Raw genomic sequence first — 22,369 nt, 5'->3', positions numbered from 1 at the left:
AAAATGGTTGTGTACTGATAAGAAATAAATGTTCCAGATCTGGTTGGCTCCTACCCCCTTAAGAACTCCCAGCACCAAGGACAGCTTCACAGTGGTGTGCTGAATTTGTTTTTTCTCTGCCCCATCCACCATTTTCCTTCTGATAAGATTTTGAATCCCTGGTTAATTAATGAAGAACTAACCTTACAATGGGTATATGCTTGTGGTCCCTTTGCACCAGCCCCAGCCCACCTAAAATACTACAGCTGTGGGATTGCCTAAAGAATGTCAGGAAGGCAAGAGAGGTGAGCTGAGGATCCCCAGGTGGAGGCCTCCACAGTAAGTGCCACAAGGTCACTGGGTCATCAAGGGCATGTTCTGTGAAGATGTTCTAGCCATGGTGTTTGTCCACGGTCCCGTGTGCCTGACTGCTTGGACACAGTGGACAGTGGTCTTAGCCAAGGCCTAGTGTGTTCAGGGGCAGATCCCTGGCTTCTCCTAAATGCACTGGCCATGAAAAGGGGCAGTCAGCTTCAGAGGGAGTTGAGGAGCTGGGGATGGGGAAGACTTTGAAGATGCCCCTCAAAGCCCCACTGGATGTCAATCAGCCAGTTTCCAAACAAGATAAACTAGATAACTTGCAGGATTCTAGGTGTGGGTAGAGATGAGAATGGAATTGGGAAATGTAACTCTTCCCATAGAAGTAGCTAAAACGGCCAGGCACAGTGGCTCACGCCTGTAATCCCAGCACATTGGGAGGCAGAGGTGGGTGGATGATAAGGTCTGGAGTTCTAGAACAGCCTGGCCAACACGGTGAAACCCCATCTCTACTAAAAATACAAAAATTAGCCAGACGGGGTGGCGGGCTCCTGTAATCCCAGCTACTCAGGAGGCTGAGGCAGGAGAATCGCTTGAACCCGGGAGGCGGAGGTTGCAGTGAGCCAAGATCGCGCCACTGCACCACTCTAGCCTGGGCGACAGAGTGAGAATCCGCCTCAAAAAAAAAAAAAAAAAAAAAAGGTAGCTAAAACAATTTCTGTGTGTGTGTGTTGGGGTGGGGGAGGAAGGTGTTAAGATCACAGGAATAATAAAAATGTTAGTATAGTATTGCTATCACAGTATTTCTGTTACATGCTTGAGTCAATCTTTGCTTTTAGAGGAAAAAAGCATCCTGAAAAAGAAGCTAGAACCTGGAACTCCATGATTTGTGCTCACTGAGGTTTTTTTGCTTTTTGTTTCAATGGTATATTCTGAGGACAGGGTCTAATAAATAACTTCTTAATTATTCAAATGACTTCTGAATGAAAAATCAAAAATACTGAATTGAAATGACCCCAAAATGTGTTAACTATTAGCAAATAGCTAACCTCTTGTCTTGTATCCCAGATACTGTTTTGTGGAAGGAAATGAGCTTGCTGGATGAGACCAACTGAAACAAAATGGAAAGCATGGCAGTGTGCCATATATATATATATATATATGTGTGTATATATATATATACACACATACATATACATACACATATACATAAGGCCAGGAACTTGAGGGGAGGATTTTTTTCTTTCCCAGTTTGGATTCACTTTAGAATCTTGGGTTTAGACAACAACTTCTATAGTTCTTGAACCAAGTTCCCTTTTATTGAAAGTTAACAAAATACAAAGAGGGGCTGTGGGCTGTGAAAGGATTCTGTAGAAAATTCTAAGGCCCAGGTTAAGAGCATGCAGACAGCAGTGTATCAGTCAGATTCTAACCTGAAAATCAGAAACCACTCAAGTATTCAGATGGAAGAAATCTAATGCAGAGAAGAGGTGACACACTCAGAGTCAACATCAGAGAAAGCACTGCCACAGATGCTATCAGACACAGCTTTTAAACTAACAATGTTACTATGTTCAAGGAAAATAAAGTTACATTTGAGAATCTGGCATACTACGAAAAAGGAAGAAGGTCCAGTGCCGTGGCTCATGCCTGTAATCTAGAGCTTTGGGAAGCTGGGGTGAGCAGATCACTTGAGGTCAGGTGCTCGAGACTAGCCTGGCCAACATGGCACAACCCCTCTCTACTAAAAATACAAAAATTAGCCAGGCGTGGTGGTGCCCACCTGTAATCCCAGCCACATGGGAGGCATGAGAATTGCTTTAACCCAGGAGGCAGAGGTTGCTGTGAGCCAAGATTTCACCACTGTACTCCAACCTGGGTGACACAGCAATACTCCATCTCCAGAAAAAAGGAAGCAAATGAGAAGTCTATAACTGAGAAATAGAAAAACTTAAACTGAGCACTCAGTGGGTATATTCAAGCCAGATTACATGGCTAAAGAGAAACTTAGTGAACTGGAAGGTAAATTAGATCCAGAATGAAACCTGGGTAAAGGAGTAGGGGACAAAAGGATGGAAATGAGCACTTAAGAGGCACAGGAGATACAGTGAGGCTTTATTTGGAGTCCTAGAAAAAAATGAAAAAAAGAATGGTACAGAGCTAATATCTGAGCACACAATGGCTGGGAATTTACCAAAACTCATGAAAGACAAATATACAAATTTAAAAGCTCAGAGAATACAAAAAAAAAAAAAAAAGGATTACTTTTAAAAAATCCACACCAAAATAAAACACAGTGAAACTGGAATAAACCGAAGATTAAAAAAATATTAAAATAAGCTATTTTAAAAAGAATACATTAAACTGGCAAATGAACGGCCAGAGTGGAAATCACAGTTCAGTGGCTTAAGCATCCAATGCAACAAAAGAATTTATGAGGTCTAACCTAGAATTCCATTCCTACAAAAAATCTCTTTTAAGAATGAAGCTATTTTTAGGCAAATAAAAATTGTGAAGTTTTACCTCTACCAGGACAGAGCGTTCTAAACAAAGTTTTTTACAGAGAAGGAAAGTGTCCCCAAATAAAAAATTGCAGAGGTGGAGAAGAATGAAAAGAAATGAAAAAGTTGGGCAGGGTGGCTCATGCCTGTAATCCCAGCACTTTGGGAGGCCAAGGCGGGTGGATCACCTGAAGTCAGGAGTTTGAGACCAGCCTGGCCAACACAGTGAAACCCTGTCTCTACTAAAAATATAACAATTCGCCGGGTGTGGTGGTGTGTGCCTACAGTTCCAACTACTGGGAAGGCTGAGGCAGGAGAATTGCTTGAATCTGGGAGGTGAACACTGCAGTGAGCAATGTCCAAGATTTTCCCACTGCACTGTAGCCTGAGTGACAAAGCAAGACTCTCTCTCCAAAAAAAAAAGAAAGAAAGAAAATGAAAAGTAATTAAAATAGTAAAAATGTAGATAAATCTAAAATAAACATCTGGTATAGAAAACAATCATAACATTTTAATATCTATCTATAATTAAAATTAACCAAAACAATAGCATATAGGATGGAAAGTAAATTAAGTTGAAGTATTCTAAGAACCTTGCATTGTCTAGGATGAAGATAAAAGTATCAATTAACATTGGGTTTTGATAAGAATCCACCTTTTAATTCCTAGGCCACTAAGAGAAAAAGTATGTAACTTCCAAACCAAAAGATGGAAATATAGAGTATGAATACAATCATTCTAATCCAATCCAAATGAAGGCAATAGAAGAGACAACACAATTTAGGTCAGGTGGAGTAAATAGAAAGCAGTGAATAAGATTTAAACCCAAATCCTTCAGTAACTATACATTAAAGTGCTAAATGATCCTGTTAAAATAAGTTATCAGACTGGATTAAAACAACAACTATATGCTATTTCCAAGAGGTACATCTAAAACATAAAAATACAGAAAGGTTGAAAGTAAAAGGAAGGAAAGAGAAATGCCATATAACAGTAACCAAAAAGGAAGCTGATGTTATTAATACCAGAAAAAAAGGAGACTTTTAGTAAAAGGCATTACTAGAGATACAAGGTTTACTTCATAAAATTTCAATTCATGTAACAATTTGGTATTTGTGTGGCCTCAAATATATAAAGCAAAATTCACAGAACTATATCTAAGTAGGGATAACTCAACAATTGTCTCATTAATAGAACAAGCAAATTAAAACTTCATTAAGAGCAGAGAAGATCTGAACAACGTATTACAAACAATGTAATGGCTTTATGTAGACAACTGCATGCAGCATCTGCAGAACATGCACTCTTTTCAAGTGCCCACAAACCTTCGCTAAAGTTAAACATGTGCTGGGCCATAAAGCAAATCTCAACACATTTCAAAGGATAGCAGTCAGATGGAGCATGTTTTGTAACCACAATAACAAAAATATAACTAGGAAATTCTCATGTTTGGAAGTTAAAAAATACTCTTCTAAATAACCCATGGAATCTGTTGTGATTTCCCAATTTTCATTCCTGACTTTATTTGTGCTTTTCTTTTTCAATCACATCAGAGGTTTACCAATTTTCAGTCTTTCAAAGTACCAACCTTGACTTTGTTGGTCTTCTTTATTGTGTTGTTTGCTGTTTCATCAACTTTTGCCCTCATTCTTATCTCCTTCAACTTTTAAAAAGATAGTCAATTTAACAACGTTTGTACAACATTTTTATAAAATACAGAGCATTTTTATTAAGCCTTAAAATAATCTTGTAAACAGGCCTTTCCCCTCATTTTACAGATGAGAAAATGACAGAACAGGAAATAAATCCATATTATTGCATTGAATGGAATATGGCCCTATGGTCTGCACCCGAGACCAGCGGAACTCCGCCTGCTCCTCTCTGGGGCTTTGCTCTGCCCACCTCGGGACCACGACTTATCCTCTGGGATCTTAAGGGACACTAACCAGAAATAGCCATGGTTAAGACAGTGGAAGTCGGGCTCTCACCAACCCATCCTACAGTCATCTCCAGCACATCTAAGTATTGCTGGGAAAACACAGGAAACAAAATATACCACGTGAGTGAGCAAGCTGCCCAGGCCAGAGAAGCAAGCATGAGGCAGCCCTCGACCAACACGTGTGGTTACTGGCCTCAGCCGGAGGCTCCTTTGCTGAGCCCTTTTGCAGCCCGACAAAGACAAAACATGTTTGTTTAGAGACAATGGATTGCTTACTCAGAAGCAAGATACCTCTCAGAAACATCCAAAAAATCACTTTTCTCATGTTTCTTCTGAAGTTCTGTCTGAGCAGGGGGTGGTCCTTGAGGGATTTCCTCGACTTCCAGGTAAGAGTTGTCCTCCATTACCCAAGCATCTAGATGCTGAGTCCCTGCACAGGGCCACTACATTTACTCATCAGACTTACTCCATACATTCTTATGCAGACACTTCTCATTCTAGGCAGCCTTCTAAGGACCTGAACACTATTACTGCTTCCAACCCTCATCACAACCTATGAGGTTGCTACTATTATCATCTTTACAAAAGACAGGTGAGGGCCTGGCGTGGTAGCCTGTGGCGGCTCAGGCCTGTAATCTCAGCACCTTGGGAGTCTGAGGCTGGACAGATTACTTGAGGGCAGGAGTTCGAGACCAGCCCAGCCAACAATGATGAAACCCTGTCTCTACCAAAAGTACCAAAGTTAGCCTGGCACGGTGGTGCATGCCTATAATCCCAGCTACTCTGGAGGCTGAGGCATGAGAATTGCTTGAGCTCAGGAGGTGGAGGTTGCAGTGAACTGAGATCATGCCGCTGCACTCCAGCCAGGTGAGGACATTCTAGTTTAGTTTCTTGCCTAAAGTCATCTGGAAAGAAGTGAGAGTCCTTATTTGAACTCAGGTTTACTGGTGGAGAGACCATGTCCTCGGCCACTATACTTCACTGCCTCTACACAAGTTTCCTGCAGTTTCCTTAGCACAATGACACTACCCATAGCCTCAGAAAAACTGCCAGGTCTAAATGAGAACGGCTCCTCAGTAGGAAGAAAACTGAAGTACTATATTCTGCTTCCTTCTCCATGTCTCTAGGTCAAGGCCCTTAGCCTGAAGCTGGAGAAGAGGAATGAAGGGTCTTCCCAGCGCAGGGACTCCCTGGGTACAGCTGTGGCCAATTCCTCAAGGTCTTGATGCAGACAGACTTCAGGTCCCCAGTGTCTGTCTTCAGCTAACACATCTTCAGGTGTTGTCCTAGTGGTGATCCTCTCGTTGATTTGAATCCCATGAAGGAAAATTCCCCTGCATTGCAGGATTGGTATTCAGTACCGTTTCACACCCAGTGTCTCCATACATGAAACATGAAATTATTTTCCAGGCTTTCACCTTCAGACAAATTTGCTAAGAAAGATGTGCACTCCTATGGAAGGCTATTCCATACTCATTGTTTTTTTTCAGGCTTTTCCTTTCTTTCTCCTCCCCACTTTTCCCTCCCCCTTTATTTTTCCCACTTGCATATCATTCTCTGGAAGGAATTGGGGGTGGTCCCTAAACCAGGTTCCATCCCTGGTCTGAGCAGGCACAGCTGCACCAGTTTATTAGGTCTGTGCTACAACGGAGACCCCTCCATGTCTGGGAGCAGCCTGCATGGCTTGTATCTGGCTGTAGGTCCACTTGAGGACCTGGGCCCATTTCCGGAGCATGTGAGTAGATGGGGGCCGTGGTAGGAGCTTGTCTGGTGCTTGGGGGGGCTGAGGCACTCAGAATCCCCACCTGAGCTGTGGCCATCCTCTCCTTTGTTATTTAGCCTGCATCTTCCCCAAAAGTAGACAGTGCATTAGGTTCAGCTGGAGCTCAAGTACGGGAGCTCTCCTGTGTGAGGAGCACATGGAAACCTCAGGTTAAAAACAGCCAGAGCTGGTCTCATCTTCAGCAAAAGGAAGCCCAATCCATGTCCCCACGACTACTGGGAACCAGTCCTCCACGGCACCCTCCTTCCTCCCAGACACCAGCCTTGCCGGAGACCAGCCTTGCGGGAGGATGCCTGGGCACTGCCATAGCTGCCTCTACTCAGGTCATCCTAGTTCCTACTCCTCTCTCAGAAAAGCCAATTCAACATCCTGCCTAGATGTCACCACTTCCTCCCTCTTGGTTGGTCCTAGTCACTGTCCTCTAATCATGTGCAGTCTTAATTCAGACATCCATTAGGGTGGTTCTGCTCACAGCCTTTCTCCTTTTATTCATCCTTATCTGCCAGCATCTACTCCTGCTGCCATCCTCTCCCACCCAGTACGTGGGACAGGGACGATGCCTAGTAAATCCTCAAGGATTTGCTGAATAAACCAGTCCAAGTCTGTGTGTAGGGTCAGGCTTCCCAGTGTCATGTGCAAAGAAGGATAGAAAGCAAGTATGACCAGAACAGTCCAAAGTGGAGCAATGGCAGAAATGCTCCATCTCCCTTTCCTCCCTCAACTCCACCCTTCCCCATTGCAGCCATCAAAACTTAATGGTAGAGGTTTGGATACAAAGTGAAAGAATTATACTCCTAGAAAAGAGCATGGAAATTATCTGGCTAGAGTCCTAGAGGGAGATGGGAAACTACATGGCTGAGATTGTTCTCTTGTCAAGACAGTGGGTTTTGAAACCAGAGACCAGACTTAGAATTCAGCCTTTACTGATTGGCCCACTCACAGTATTCTCAGACAGGTTACTCAATTCTCAGAAGAGTCTATTTTTACCCTTTGAGTTACCTAGTTAACAGCTTCCTACACAGCAGTATTTTATGTTCAATTCTACACGGTCCTGTCAGAGCTGTGTGTGGTGACTGACCACTCACACAACCTACCTGCTCCCATGAGTTAGGATCTAGCCCAGTATGAGGATCACATGGCTCCACTGTGATCCCCTCAAAATCTATCCTGTGCTCCTCTTAGGGAGGCACCTTCTAACTTCTGGTGAAACCAGCCGAGCTGCTAGCCCTGTGGGATGAGTCCACTGCCCTCTCTGGTTTGGATCTGGTATATAACTTACCCACAAAGATCGGACACACAAACGGCTCTTGGGTATCCTGCATCTAAACTCACAGCCCGTTTTGATTTAAGGAATTTCTTTATTGGAATTCCACTTTACCTCGCCACAAGGAGCTGGCTTTCATGACAAAGAGAAAGTGAGCCCTGAACAAAGTATTCGTTAACATTTTACAACAGACAATATACACATATACTGCATGACATCTTTACAATAACATATTCCAAACAATCAAACATTTAACAGGATTAAGAAACATTAATTTCCTTCTCTCTAGATGACTGGTACTTAGCTTTTTAGCTTCTGCACTAAGATGCGTTCCTTCTCAGCATTTCTATTCATAGGAATCCCTGAATCAATTCTGTCATGTAAGGTACAAATTCATGTTGACGGTGTGTTCCATTAGTTACTGAATGTGTCAAAATCCTCTCCACGGTAGAACCTTTTACTGTAGCATAATGTTGGAATACCACTTCCAGGTTATCCCTCATCACAAATTCATTATTATGGGAGTTCATCTGAAACTTTTTTTTAAAAAAGTTTCATCCATTCAACTAATGTATCACAATAGTACATTCATCAATTTGCATTTTTTATGAGTGACTCTCTCCTATCTCCTGTTAGACTTGTAAGTCTATGCTTTCTACTTTTCCTAAAAGGAAATCCAAATTTTGTTTCAGAAGTCATCATCACTGCCCCCTCCCAAACCAATTATATCAAGTTTATACTTAAAGACCACTAATATTAAGTAAATTTATATTCCCTGAAACCTACCTCTCCCTGAATTTGCCTGTTGGAGGCCTTTCTCAGTTTTCCCACTGACCAATGTGTAACTGGGATTCAAAGTTATACCTGAATTTCCTACATTTCTAGTAACAGAATTTACCAAACATGAACTTTCTGATGGTGATTATGTAACTTCTAACTGAAGTCCTTTCCTCATCTGTGTTTTATGTCCAGAAATGTCTACTAATTTTGAAGACATTGCTTCACATTCCATCACTTGGGTAGGTTTTTATCTCAAGTATGGACTATTTTATATCCCGTAAGAGCTGAACTACTTTGATACTGGAGCCTTTCTTGCTCGCTATGATTGAAAATCACACAGAAAGGATTCCTCCCAATCCTCTAGGATGGTTTCATTTACACTGTGTAAATTACAAGCCATGACCCCATACATTCTTACATTCATAAGGTATTTCTTCCATTTGAGTTCAGAGACTTGGTAAGCTCTGCCTGCTACAGAGGCATCCTCATCCTGCTCCCATCCAGGGCATTCCCTCCCTCATAGGTTCTCCTCTGGGATGTGCCACTATAACTTCCCACATATATCACATTTAAAGACTCCTCTCCAGTATGGGTTCTTTTATGCTTGGTGAGATTTGATCGGATATTGAAAGCCTTACCACACTCATTACATCGGTATGGCTTCCTTCCAGTGTGGATCCTTTTGTGCTGGTCAAGGACTGATCTATAATTGAAGGATTTCCCACACTCACAATTATAGGGCTGCTTCCCCTGGTGGACACTTTTATGGTTGATAAGACTTGAGTGTGAGATGTATGCCTTCCCACAGTCATCACATTCATAGGGTTTCTCACCTGTGTGGATCCTTTTATGCACTGTGAGGCCTGAGCTGTTCCTGAAGGCCTTCCCACACCTATCACACACATAGGGTTTCTCCCCTGTGTGGACCCTCTTGTGCTGAGAAAGGAGAGAGCTGTAACTGAAAGATTTCCCACACTCGACACACTTGAAGGGTTTCTCTCCAAGATGGACTCTTTTATGGCTTATAAGAGTTCTGCTTGAGAAAAAAGCTTTTCCACATTCATCGCATGGATGGGGTGTCTTGCCAGGGTGGGTACTTTTATGGTTAATAAGGCTTGAGTGTGAGATGTAGGCTTTTCCACACACGTCACATTCATAGGGCTTCTCCCCAGTATGGATTCTTTTATGAACTTTAAGGCTTGAGTTGTTTCTGAAGACCTTCTCACACCTGTCACATTCATAGGGTTTCTCTCTAGTGTGGACCCTTTTGTGCTGAGAAAGGAGTGACGTGTAATTAAAAGATTTCTCACACACATCACATTTGTAGGGCTTCTCCCCAAGATGAACTTTTTTGTGGTTTATAAGGGTTCGGTATGTGATGAAGGCCTTCTCACACTCATCACACTTAAAGGGCTTCTCCCCAGGGTGGACGCTTTTATGATTTATAAGGCTCGAGAGGGAGATGTACGCTTTCCCGCATTCTTCACATTTGTAAGGTCGTTCCCCAGTGTGGATTCGTTTATGTACTTTAAGGCCGGAATTATTTCTGAAAGCTTTTCCACACTCATCACACCCAAAGGGTTTTTCCCTGGTATGAATCCTTTTATGCTGCTCAAGGGCAGAGCTGTAGTTGAAGGATTTCTCACAATAGCTACATTTATAGGGCTTCTCCCCAAGGTGGATTCCTTTGTGATTTTTAAGGCTAGAGCGTGAGATATAGGCTTTCCCACACACATCACACTTATAGGGTTTTTCCCCAGTATGCAGCCTCCTGTGGACTTTGAGGCCTGCATTGTTTCTGAACGTTTTCCCACACACATCACATACATAAGGTCTCTCTCCGGTATGAATAGTTCTATGTTGAAGAAGAAGTGAGTTATAACTAAAGGATTTCCCACACTCCTTACATTCGTGGGCTTTCTTCCCAGGGTGAATGCTTTTATGGACTGCGAGGCCTGAGCTATAGCTGAATGCTTTGCCACAGACATCACACTTGTAAGGTTTCTCTCCCGTGTGGATCCTTTTATGCACTATGAGGCCTGAGCTGTTCCTGAAAGCCTTCCCACATTCATCACATTCATAAGGTTTCTCTCCAGTGTGGATGACTTTATGCTGAATGAGAAGAGAGCTATAATTAAAAGATTTCTCACACTCATCACATTTATAGGGTTTATCTCCAAAGTGGATGCTTTTATGGTTGAGGAGTGTTCTACAAGTAATGAAGGCCTTCCCACACTCATCACATTCGTAAGGTTTCTCGCCCGTGTGGATCCTTTTGTGGACCCTGAGGCCAGAGCTGTTACTGAAGGTTTTCCCACAGATGTCGCACTCATAGGGCTTCTCCCCCGTGTGGATCCTTTTGTGGACTCTGAGCCCAGAGCTGTTCCTGAAGGCCTTCCCACACTCACCGCATTCATAGGGCTTCTCCCCAGTGTGGATCCTTTTATGCTGGTCCAGAACAGAGCTATAATTGAAGGATTTTCCACATTCATCGCATTTGCAGTTCTTCTCCCCAGAATGGGTGCTTTTGTGGTTTATGAGGCTGGAGTAGGACATGTAGGCTTTCCCACATTCCTCACACGTGTACGGCTTCTCCCCAGTGTGGATCCGTTTGTGGACTCGAAGGCTGGAGCTGCTTCGGAAAGTCCCTCCACAGTCATCACATTCATAGCGCTTCTCCCCAGTGTGCATAATTTTATGTTGAACGAGGCGGGAGTTATATTTGAAGGATTTCCCACATTCATCACATTTATGTAATTTCTTAATAGCACTGGTTTTCTGCTGTAGACTAGGGTGGGAGGTTCCATTAATGTTCTCCACACATTTGCCTTGCTCACTGCCTCTCTGTCCTACAGGCATAGTCTGGTGTGTGATATGTTGTGGGCTCAGATGCAAGCTCTTCTCAGATGCCTCATCTTCCTGTTCTGTCTTTATATTTGCTGCACTCTTGGCTGTGCTGATTGCTTCCCTGATGCTGCTTTTGTCTTCCTTCATCCTGTTTTCCACAGGCTTTTCCTGCTGACTCTCTACCTTGCTATCCCAAACACATGTGTCACCAACCTTAGACTCAGGCATAGGATCCCTGTGAAGACCTTCCACTTTCGGCCACTTAGATTCTGTATTTCCAGCATTTGCATATTCTTCAGTTGGTTCCTCATCCTGAGTGCTCGTCTTCAAATGTGACACTAAACCAAGAAAATGAAAAGGACACCTGTTCACTCTCTTTAAAAACAAACAAACAAACAAACAAACTGGAATAACAACAAACAACAAAGTTTGCTCACTCAACTGACAAACACTTACTGACAACACACTGTGTGATAAGTACCATGTACTGTTTTTTAAGTACTAGGGATACAACAATGAATATGACAAAATTTCTGCCCCTGTGGAACTAATGTTAAAATGCTAGAGCCCTGGGTTTTCAATGGAACAATGAGCTTTTCTATTCTTGCGTAACAGCTTAGCGTTGGGCAAGGTGAAATGATTCACAGAACCATGGGCAACACCAGTCAGTTTTTAAACAATGTCATCCAGTCTTGGAAAAACAAACAAGAGGGCAGAAGAAATCTGAGGAACAGAAGCAGAAAAATTCCTAAGTAGGACAAAAGTCAGGCGAAACTTTTTTTTTATTGTGAAAAGTTAGACAAAATCAGCAGAGGACAGACAACACTAAAGAGAAAAAATCAGTACCTGGGGAGGGGTATCAGGGAGAAGGCTATGAAACCATGAAGACAGTTACTGCAGAGATGAGAAAGAAGGCAACCTGCATATTACATATTAAAATATACTATTAAACCTCTATAATTAAAATAGTGTGGTCCTGGTACATAGACAGGCAGAGGGAATAGAACAGGAAGTCCAGACATTGTCCCAGGTAGACACAGAAATTAATGATAAAGATGATATCTGCAATTACCGGAGAAAAGATGGTCCTTTTAATAGTGTTGTAACAACTACGAAGCCATATGGAAAAAGATAAAATCAGGGCCGGGTACGGTGGCTCACACCGGTGATCCCACCAAAATCAGGGCCGGGTGCAGTGGCTCACACCTGTAATCCCACCACTCTGGGAAGCTGAGGCGGGTGGGTCACGAGGTGAAGAGATTGAGACCACCCTGGCCAACATGGTGAAGCTTTGTCTCTAGTAAAAATACAAAAATTAGCCGGGCGTGGTGGCGTGCACCTGTAATCCCAGCTACACGGGAGGCTGAGGCAGGAGAATCACTTGAACCCAGGAAGCAGAGGTTGCAGTGAGCCGAGATTGTTCCACTGCACTCCAGCCTGGAGACAGAGGGAGACTCCATCTCCAAAAAAAAAAAAAAAAGGAAAAAGATATAATTAGATCCCATTCTTCACACCACACACACACACACAAATAAACTCCATATGGAACAGAGCTCTAAATATAAAAAAGCTGTACAAATGCTAGAAAACATGGGTAAATGCCTCCATGACTTGAGTATAGAGAAAGTTTTCTAACAATGACTCATATGCAACAAAAGACTGATGTTTTCAAAAACTGAAGAAAGGCCGGGCGCGGTGGCTCAAGCCCGTAATCCCAGCACTTTGGGAGGCCGAGACGGGCGGATCACGAGGTCAGGAGATCGAGACCATCTTGGCTAACACGGTGAAACCCCGTCTCTACTAAAAAAAAAAATACAAAAACTAGCCGGGCGAGGTGGCGGGCGCCTGTAGTCCCAGCTACTCGGGAGGCTGAGGCAGGGGGATGGCGTAAACCCGGGAGGCGGAGCTTGCAGTGAGCTGAGATCCGGCCACTGCGCTCCAGTTCGGGCGACAGAGCAAGACTCCGCCTCAAAAACAAAAAACAAAACAAAACAAAACAAAAAAAACTGAAGAAAAATAAACTAAAAATCATGCAGGTAAACAGGCAAAAAGATAAACAGACAATTCTTTTAAATGGTCCTTAAACATTCAACTTGATTCATAATAAGAGAAAGGCAAGTAAGAACTACCGTAAAACACCACTTCTCACCTGTCACATTAACAAATGTTCAGAGCTTGACAATACACTGTTGACAAGGCTGTGGAGGAAACAGGCACTCTCATACACTGCTGGGAATGCAAACTGGCACAGCCCCTTTTAAGGGGAATTTGCCAATATCTAACAAAACCATATATGCATTTACCCAGAAATCCTACTTTATGAATTTATGAGGAGGATACCCCTCCAAAAAATATAAAAAAACATACGTGCACAGAGTGATGATTCATTATAGCATTATTCGTAACTGCAAAATCTGGAAACCTACGTAAATCTCCAAGCACAGAAGACTGGTTAAATAAACTGGCACATATGCACGATGGAGTTCTAAAAAAGGATGAGGAGCATTTCTGAACTGATATGGAGCAATCTGTATATCCTAAAGTCAAAAGGTCAGAGTGAAAAAGAGTAATATACATGCTACGTTTTGTGTAGGAAAGAAAACAGGAAAACAAGCACGTGTGTGTTTCTCTTTATAGCAATGATAAACCAGAAAACAGTGAGGTTCATTGCCTACACGGGAGGAGTGTGGAGAATGGAGCAGAAGGATGAGGGAAAGAGAGAGACTGAGTATACAGCCTTTTTAATAGTTTTTACTATACAAAATACACGATAATATTCTACATATTCAAAGAATAAAATTAAACATCAAGAGGATAGGAAAGGGGAAAAACTGCTAAAACAGAAAACAAATCAACCTACTTGCATTTCACATGAATACCACAATCGCAGGAAGAGAACAAACAAAAATGAAACATAGAACTAATCCAGGCAACTTAGAAACATATTTGACTACCTAAGTACATTCAGTCTGGGGAAAGCTGGAGGCGGGGCAGTGGCAGTGGGAAGAGGTACAAGCAATGCAACTGTTAGCAGGTTTTCTGCAGAGGTATGAATAGCAATTCTGAAACAACTTTAGATGTATTAAGAACCTGAGTAAATGTGTTGATTTTGTTGGGCTCAGGGCTCTCCTAAAGAAAGGGATATAAAAATAAGGAATAGAGGAAGGCAAAAATTAATCTTGGGATGAATTCAAAGTACTGGTGTGAACTTACGATTTCTAAATCACATATATGTGCACACATGTATATTCAAGCCGATATAGCTGTATGCATATATCTGCATATACTTCCTAGTTCTGTTTGCTGAAAGCCCAAAACACAAAAACACTCCGGTGGTAATGAGCACATCCAGTACCCTCATTCTGGGTCTCTATTACCATTGCTTACTGACAGGAACCACAGCTTCTCAAAGAAATGGCTGATTTCAGGCTGAGAGCAGGAAACATACAAGAAGAGCTTCATGTTACACCAGCAAGTAAAGAGAGGCTCAAAAACAGGGTAGGGACATGCTGCAAGACCCAGCTTGCACATCCAGTGTTCAAGCACCATAATAACTTTAGGCACCATAATAACTAAGTATAGTGATACATGATAAACCACTGAAGGTAGGCTTTCATGAGTCTACACAGGTACAAACAGGATAGAAAGGGAGGCCTCTTGCTTACAGCAGAACGTGAGTGCTGGTTGATAAACGTAGAAGCAATACCAGAATTGGAAAAATCAGCATTCTGCAACTATCAGAGTAAAAACTGGATCAGGAGAGAATCATCAATGAATTCTACATCTAAGAGGAAATTCTGACAAGGAGCAGGGTATCTGCATGGTCTTAAACATTTATAATGCTTAAGTTATTTACAAGGGGGAAAAATGCAAGAGTGGAGAGACAATGCCTTGGCCAGGTGTTCTAATTTAACACCTCCAGTGGGGCAGACGGACATAATATGCTTTTAGTAGGGAGGACACATCACCTGTGAGAACGCATTACCTGAACTGAATCAGCAGGTAAACCCAAAATGAAAACTGTTTTCTACTAAAATGGAGGGTGGAGAGAAGAGGGGGGACTATACTTTTCAAATACATCATTTTCATAAAAGACGAAGAGCTGTAGAAATGTTCCAGATTAAAGAAGGCTAAAGAGATCTGACCACTAGATTAAATTCCTGACCTTGACTGGATCTGCAGTGGAGGGAAAATTGTGATAGAAACAATTACATTGCTGACAAAGGTGGAATATGGATGGTAGCCTAGGTAAAAGCAGTATCAACTTCAAACTGACTCAATTTGAAAACTGTACTGTAGTTATCTAGGAGACTATCCCAATCCTTGAGAAATACACTGAAGTATTTAGGGATAAAGGGCCATGATGTACATAACTTACCTACAAAAGGTTTAGAAAAATACTTACATGTATGAAAGAGAGAGCAAGAGGACAAAATGAAGTCAAATGTTAACTGCAGGTAAATCTGAGTAATGGGTATCTTTCTACTGTTCGTATTCTTGAATTTTTCTGTGCATTTAAAATTATTACCAAACAAAAAGTTTTCAAAATGTCAGAAAGCAAATGTTTCCTCTTCTACACCTTCCCCTCCAGGTACTGCTTCGCCATCCTACTGCCTGTTGCATCTGGAAAAGTGGTCTTCACATCCCACTCCCACTCCCCTCATGCCTCATTTCTTCCACTCAGACCCCACTGCATTAGCTTCTTCAGGGTGGTGCTTGCTCTCCGGGCTGCTGCCCCCTGGATGTTTCCGGCCCCTCCTTCCACCATGAGCCTTTCCTCTTCTGGCTCCCCATACTCCCCTGGGAGCCCTCATTGCTCCCAGCACTCCCACACACCGTCTCAGGTCCTCATCTCTGCCCGAGATCCCTCTCAATTACAGACCCTCATATCTACCGCGTCCCCCACCCTTTGCCTAAATCAGAAGTGGGCTATTTCCCTTGACCACATCCAAAACAGCCCGGAGGACCGCTGATTCTATTGCCTGAGTAGTTCTGAAGCTCCCACCCCTATCCCCCACCTGCTTCTTACTGCTAAGGCCTTAGTTTAAGCCTTCTAAATTCTCTTCTGGACTACTGCCATCATTTCTTGACCTTCACTCTTATCCCTGCCCAATTCTTTCTCCAACCACTGTCAAGTTTTTGTAAAATGCACACCTAGTCACTGGGCAGTGCCAAGTTCTCCCTGGCTACTTACTGTGGCACCTAAAGCCTTCTGCACCAGTCGCCTGTGCAACTGTCACCCCTCACTGCCACTCCACTCACTGATTCTCAGTCTGATCTTTCCTCCTTTGTTTCTTCGACAAGTGGATTATGAGTTTTCTTCCTGTCCTCTGGGAGTCCATGTTAGACTGGCTGCTGACTGGCCTGGTCTGCCTAAAATCACAGACACATTGCCACTTATCTCTCTAACCTAGGTGCAGGCCAGGGGCCTCCCTGCTCTGGCTCTGCTTAAACCCCTCTGTTTGGGTTGGAGGCACAATGTCCCGTCATCTGATGTAGTTCATCCAATTTTCTTCTTGCGTGAAATCAAGATGGATTAATATAAACATGAATCTTCACTGAAAATACGTGGCTTGAAATGAAATCTGTATTAATCAATACTAAGATCCATCAGAAACAGGCAGAAAAACAACCAGACAGCACTAGAGCACACACTGCTAAAACACAAAGACAACACAAACAATGTAACATATAAGGATAATGAAGTTATCCTTATAAACAATACTGCAGGTGCATTCCGCTGCTAAAACATAAAGACAACACAAACAATGCAACATATAAGGATAATGAAGTTATCCTTATAAACAATACTGAAGATGCATTCTAGTGTATCAGTTCTTTCTGAGGCTAATTGTTGCGCAAGGAACTTAGACTATTATCTGTATCCTGTTTGTTTTCCAGGCCCTGGGCTATTCCTATCCAAAGAGATGGATATGACAAGGCCCTGCCATCAAGACGCCTGCAGACTTGTAAGAGTCTGGTAGGAAAACAACCATGTGATAAAAATGACAGAGTCTCGCTCTGTCGCCCAGGCTGGAGTGCAGTGGCACGATCTACGCTCACTGCAAGCTCCGCCTCCCAGGTTCACGCCATTCTCCTGCCTCAGCCTCCCAAGTAGCTGGGACTACAGGTGCCCACCACCACACCCGGCTAATTTTTTGTATTTTTAGTAGAGACGGGGTTTCACTGCGTTAGCCAGAATGGTCTCGATCTCCTGACTTTGTAATCTGCCCACCTCAGCCTCCCAAAGCGCTAGGATTGCAGGCGTGAGCCACTGCACCCAGACCCTTTTTAAAAATTATTTATTTTCTTTTTTTGAGGTGGAGTCTTGCTCTGTCGCCCAGGCTGGAGTGCAGTGGCTCCCTACAAGCTCCGCCTCCTGGGTTCACACCATTCTTCTGCCTCAGCCTCCTGAGTAGCTGAGTCTACAGGCGCCCGCCACTACACCCAGCTAATTTTTTGTATTTTTAGTAGAGATAGGGTTTCACTGCGTTAGCCAGGATGGTCTCGATCTCCTGACCTCGTAATCCGCCCACCTCAGCCTCCCAAAGTGCTGGGATTACAGGCATGAGCCACTGCACCCAGACTTTTTTTTTTTAAATCAGACTGAAGTCTGGAGTGAAATGGCATGGTATCGGGAATTTGCTTTAAAATATTTCAATCAAGAAAAACTAAAAAGGGAAAAGTTAAACAGTAGAATCCTGATAATTGCTGAACCCAAGTGATGGGTATATGGAAGGTCATAAGAAAAAACTTTAGGCCAGGCACAGTGGCTCACGCCTATAATCCCAGCACTTTCGGAGGCTGAGGCAGGCGGGTCACCTGAGGTCAGGAGTTTGAGACCAGCCTGGCCAACATGGTCAAACCCCGTCTCTACTAAAACAAACAAACAAAAAACAAAGAAAATTAGCTGGGTGTGGTGGTGGGCGCCTGTATGTCTGTCTCAAAAAAAAAAAAAAAAAAAGAAAAAATTTAAAAAGAAAGATCAGGCAAGGTGCAGTGGCTCACACCTGTAATCTCAGCACTTTGGGAGGCTGAGGCAGACAGATCACTTGAGGCTAGGAGTTGAAGACCAGCCTGGCCAAGGAGGCGAATCCTTGTCTCTACTAAAAACACAAAAATTAGCCAAGTGTGGTGGTGCACACCTGTAGTTCCAGCTACTTGACTTGGGAGGGTGAGGCACAAGAATCGCCTGAACCTGGGAGGCGGAGGTTGCAGTGAGCCAAGATAGCGCCATTGCATTCCAGCCTAGGTGACACAGTGAGACTGTCTCAAAAAAAGAAAAGAAAGATGACTCATACTAGTTGCAGTGGGAGAATGGATTGAGGTGAGACAGGACTGAGTCCTGGAGTTCCAGGAATAAGTCACTAATCCAATCAAGACTGATGTGGTGGCTAAGTCATGTGTCCCCTATGACACAAGTAAGGAATTCCCCCCAAAACACAATTCGTCCATAGAAAGACCCAGAAACTTTTGAATTTCTTAAAAGTTCTAAAGGCGGAATGGGCAGGCCCTTTCTAACCAGTTTTCAACACGTAGCATGACTCTAATAGCCTGGTTACATCAGTCAAAAGTGTCAGACATAGAATGCCATCCACTCCTTCCAAACTATATATGACCAACAACCTCTGGATACTTCTGTGCTTCTTGTTCATGGTCTATCGCCAAGGCCTAGAAAAGTGAATGCAAACAGTAAGAACCTGCCCTAAATTCTTGCTGTCTCTGCCTCCAAGACTCAGGAGACACTTTTCAAGAGCCTAGACAACTTGTAAGACAGGAACTGTGGCCTGCTCTGGCTGAAAATTCCTTCCTATTAGCAGATTGCAACTAGCCTGGAACTACTTTGAATTTGCAGAGTCCAACCATATTCCACAAGACAATTTTACCACCTCAAGGTTCACGCGTGGATTCTATACCTTAAGTTCTTGGATACTGTATTTGATTTGGAGATGACCAAAGAAAGGAAAAAAGACAAGAGAAAGTGACCACAAAATGCTTATCAACCCAGAAGAAAGAGTACCTAGGAGGGGGAAAATGTGCAAAGGAAAGATGGGACTAAGGAATAGAGAAGTGATATGCAGATGAGAAAAGAATATGGTTTGTGTTCTAGCTATTGTTGCATTTGTCTTATGAATGTTAGGAATGTAGATGGTTACTGTGAGTTGGTTCTATTGCTTAAATATAGAAATAAGAATGAAAGCTGATTTTTCCTTAAAGTAAAAATCTGAAGTAGAACATTCTCAAACCAAGTAGTGGAGAAGAGATTTCTAGGGAGCAGGTGAGCAAAGGAGATACTAAAAGGGAGGCTGATTTTCTGAATTAAACCCAGCAGGGACTGGCTTGGAGTCACTGACATAGTCTGTTAGGCTAGTGTAACACTAAATAGAGTGACAAGTCTCAGGAGGGAAGGACTACTTAAGTCTTATTTGTTCTTTAAACACTCTACATCAGTGATTTTGAGAATGACTTGTCATATGTAACAACCTGCCAATAACTGGTTGAGTTAATGTAAAAAAAGAATTTTCTAACGGCTGTGAGGTTTCTTCTTTAAAAATCCTTGCCCTAATACACTGTATTGAGTATACCATTGTTTGAAATAACGAAAAATTGGAGACAACCCAAATGCCCCCGAATAGATCTAAAAAAGGATAGAACACCGAGAACATCCAAACAATGGCCCATCCAATACTTACCACAGCTCTGTAAAACAAAACAGAACAAAACTTCTGCGTTCTGATATGTAGAGACCGGTAAGATAAAGTGAAAGAATTAAGGGGTTAGAAGGATTTCTATCACCTGTGTGATAAAAGCGGGCACTAACCAGTGATATTCGCCAGTACTTGCAGAAAGAAATTCGGAAAAGATACAAAGGAACAAATGACCTAAGAGGGTAGGGCCTAGGAAGATAGCTAAGAGGGATGGAGGAAATCTTTCACTGGTAACTTTTTATATTTTTAATATCCCAGCCATATGAATGTATTACATATTTCATATTTTTTTTTTTAAGCCTTGGGCTTTCACAAAGAAATGCTCCTGCTGGCCAACTACTTTAAACGTCTTAGAGCAGCACACCCAGCCCTGGCATTCCCCAGTGATCTTTTCCGTCCCCCGCCCGGGTTCCCGCAGGCTGTGCCCCTGGGTCTAAGAAACTCCTCGACTTTCCTCTCCCTCCCTAGTTAACTCCTTTTCTGCTTGCAGGAACCCGCGGCAGGTCGCCTCCTCCCGGTGCACCCGTCTGGATGCAGGTGCGCTTCCCCAGGTGAGGGCCAGGACGCGCCTCCGGGGTCTCCATTCACCCTGCAGCAGGAGCTTATCATCATCACTCACGGATCAAAACAAAAAGGTGTGTGTGTGGGGGGGGGAGAAGGTCGAATCAGATCACCCCTAGAGGTCTCTCTGCCCTCGCCATCACTCTCAAGTCCTAGAGTACCAAACTGAACTACAGAGGGAGCACGAAATGGTGGGTATTTTGAAGCGCTAATTTTTAGGAATCCCCTCCCATCCAAGACAGGGATGAATAGTTGCGGAACACTGGAGCGGGGCCCTGGCCCTTCTCGGAACACTGAGCAGACCTAACATGACGCTGGTCCGTTCAGAGGTCGCAGTTGTGGCCCACAGGGAGCCCAGTCTGTTCCAGGGGCGCGCCCTGCACCCCTCTGCCTGCCCGAAGTCCTCCCTCCCCTCCCCTCCGCTCCCCAGGAACGCGCCTACTGAGATCTGTACAGGGAGGGGGCACGCTTACTCCCAGATCCCGCCCGAGACCCGCGGGGCAGCCAAGACTCGGCCAAAAAGGGAAGGGCGTGGCAGGCGAGGGCCGGGGGCGGGAGCGCGGGCGGCCGCGGACTCACGTACTGGCTGTGGCGGCGCCGCGGGAGCCCGGCCGCCGGCGGGACAAAAGCGCGGACCGCACGGCCGGAAGAACCCGCGCCGGCCCTGGGGCACTTCCGCGCCCTCTCTGGGACGCTGGAGGACTGACTCGATGGTCCGGCCGCCCGCGCCGGCGGGAGGCAGGGGAGCGCCTTCCTCGGCTATTTATTGAGTGCCAGCGGCAGGGCGCGCGCTCGGGGCGCGGCCAGGAGACCGTGGGCGGGGCTTCCTGTTTCCGTGCATTTTACCTTGGGGGGGGCTGGGGGAGGGGCACAGGTAATAAAGTAAATACCTGCCTACCCACCTGCAGGTGTTCCTGAACACGTGATTAGTTGCCAGGTGGGTGCGGGGACGTTCCCGGAAAGGGGGGCCTGGCGGGAAATGGGGAATCCGGGAGGGGCGCAGGACAGCGCTGGGCTGCTGGCCCGAGAGCACCAGCCCTTCCTGGTCGTCAGCACCAGAAGCGCCCCCGGCTGGGCACTGGGGATGCGAAGAGGGAGCGCGCCCCTGGAGCGGTCCCTGGGACCGGGCCACACTCCCACCCGGGGCGCCGCTTGGCAGCGACCTCGCCCCCTGCCCACCCCACCCCCGGTGTCGGCTTCCAAATCTAGGGCCTAAAATGAATTTGAAGACATTTTTTTTTTAAAATTAATTTTTGTGGGTACATAGTAGGTGTCCCTATTGGTCGAGTACGTGAGGTATCTTGAGACAGACAGGAATGCAATGCGTAATAGTCATATCAGGGTTAACGGAGTATCCATCACTTCAAGCATTTATCCTTTGTGTTACAAGCAATCAAATTATATTCTTAGTTATTTTAAAATATACAACTAAGTTATTGGCTATAGTCAGCCTTTTTTAAAAACAGCAACATCTATATTTAAATAATTGCAAAGGGTATATTTTGGAATGCTGTTAATATTAAAAACAACAAAGTTGCTTTATTCTTTCAAGGGTATCCAATGGAATCTAAATCCCTGAAGATTTGGTATCTAAATCCCTGAAGATTTGGTATTATCCACTTTTAACACTCATAAGTTTTACATCTTTTAGGGTTTTTTTCCTTGAACTTTTATGTTCCTCACCGGCTT

The 22,369-nt window shown here is 44.0% G+C and overlaps 1 protein-coding gene across 6 annotated transcripts; it reads right to left on the bottom strand.

Annotated features, from left to right (window-relative positions):
- Positions 1–5,604: 5,604 nt before the first annotated feature.
- On the bottom strand, positions 5,605–21,678 carry ZFP62 (ZFP62 zinc finger protein). Of its 6 annotated transcripts, none has more exons than XM_033178857.1 (3): positions 21,264–21,392; positions 9,398–11,749; positions 5,605–6,641 (listed from the first exon to the last, which is right to left on the bottom strand). In XM_033178857.1, coding segments are annotated over exons 1-3 (2,382 nt in total). In that variant the 5' UTR covers positions 21,265–21,392; the 3' UTR covers positions 5,605–6,612. The 6 variants fall into 6 exon arrangements, with proteins under 6 accessions (XP_033034748.1, XP_033034749.1, XP_033034747.1 ...); XM_033178858.1 differs by lacking the exon at positions 5,605–6,641 and adding an exon at positions 20,105–20,144 and having other exon boundaries at positions 7,859–11,749; positions 21,264–21,427; XM_033178856.1 differs by lacking the exons at positions 5,605–6,641; positions 21,264–21,392 and adding an exon at positions 21,583–21,678 and having other exon boundaries at positions 7,859–11,749.
- Positions 21,679–22,369: the final 691 nt, after the last annotated feature.

Source organism: Trachypithecus francoisi, unplaced genomic scaffold, assembly GCF_009764315.1.
Source record: "Trachypithecus francoisi isolate TF-2019V2 unplaced genomic scaffold, Tfra_2.0 Lachesis_group2, whole genome shotgun sequence".
Taxonomy (NCBI): domain Eukaryota; kingdom Metazoa; phylum Chordata; class Mammalia; order Primates; family Cercopithecidae; genus Trachypithecus; species Trachypithecus francoisi.
This window is presented reverse-complemented; position numbering and strand designations above follow the sequence as displayed.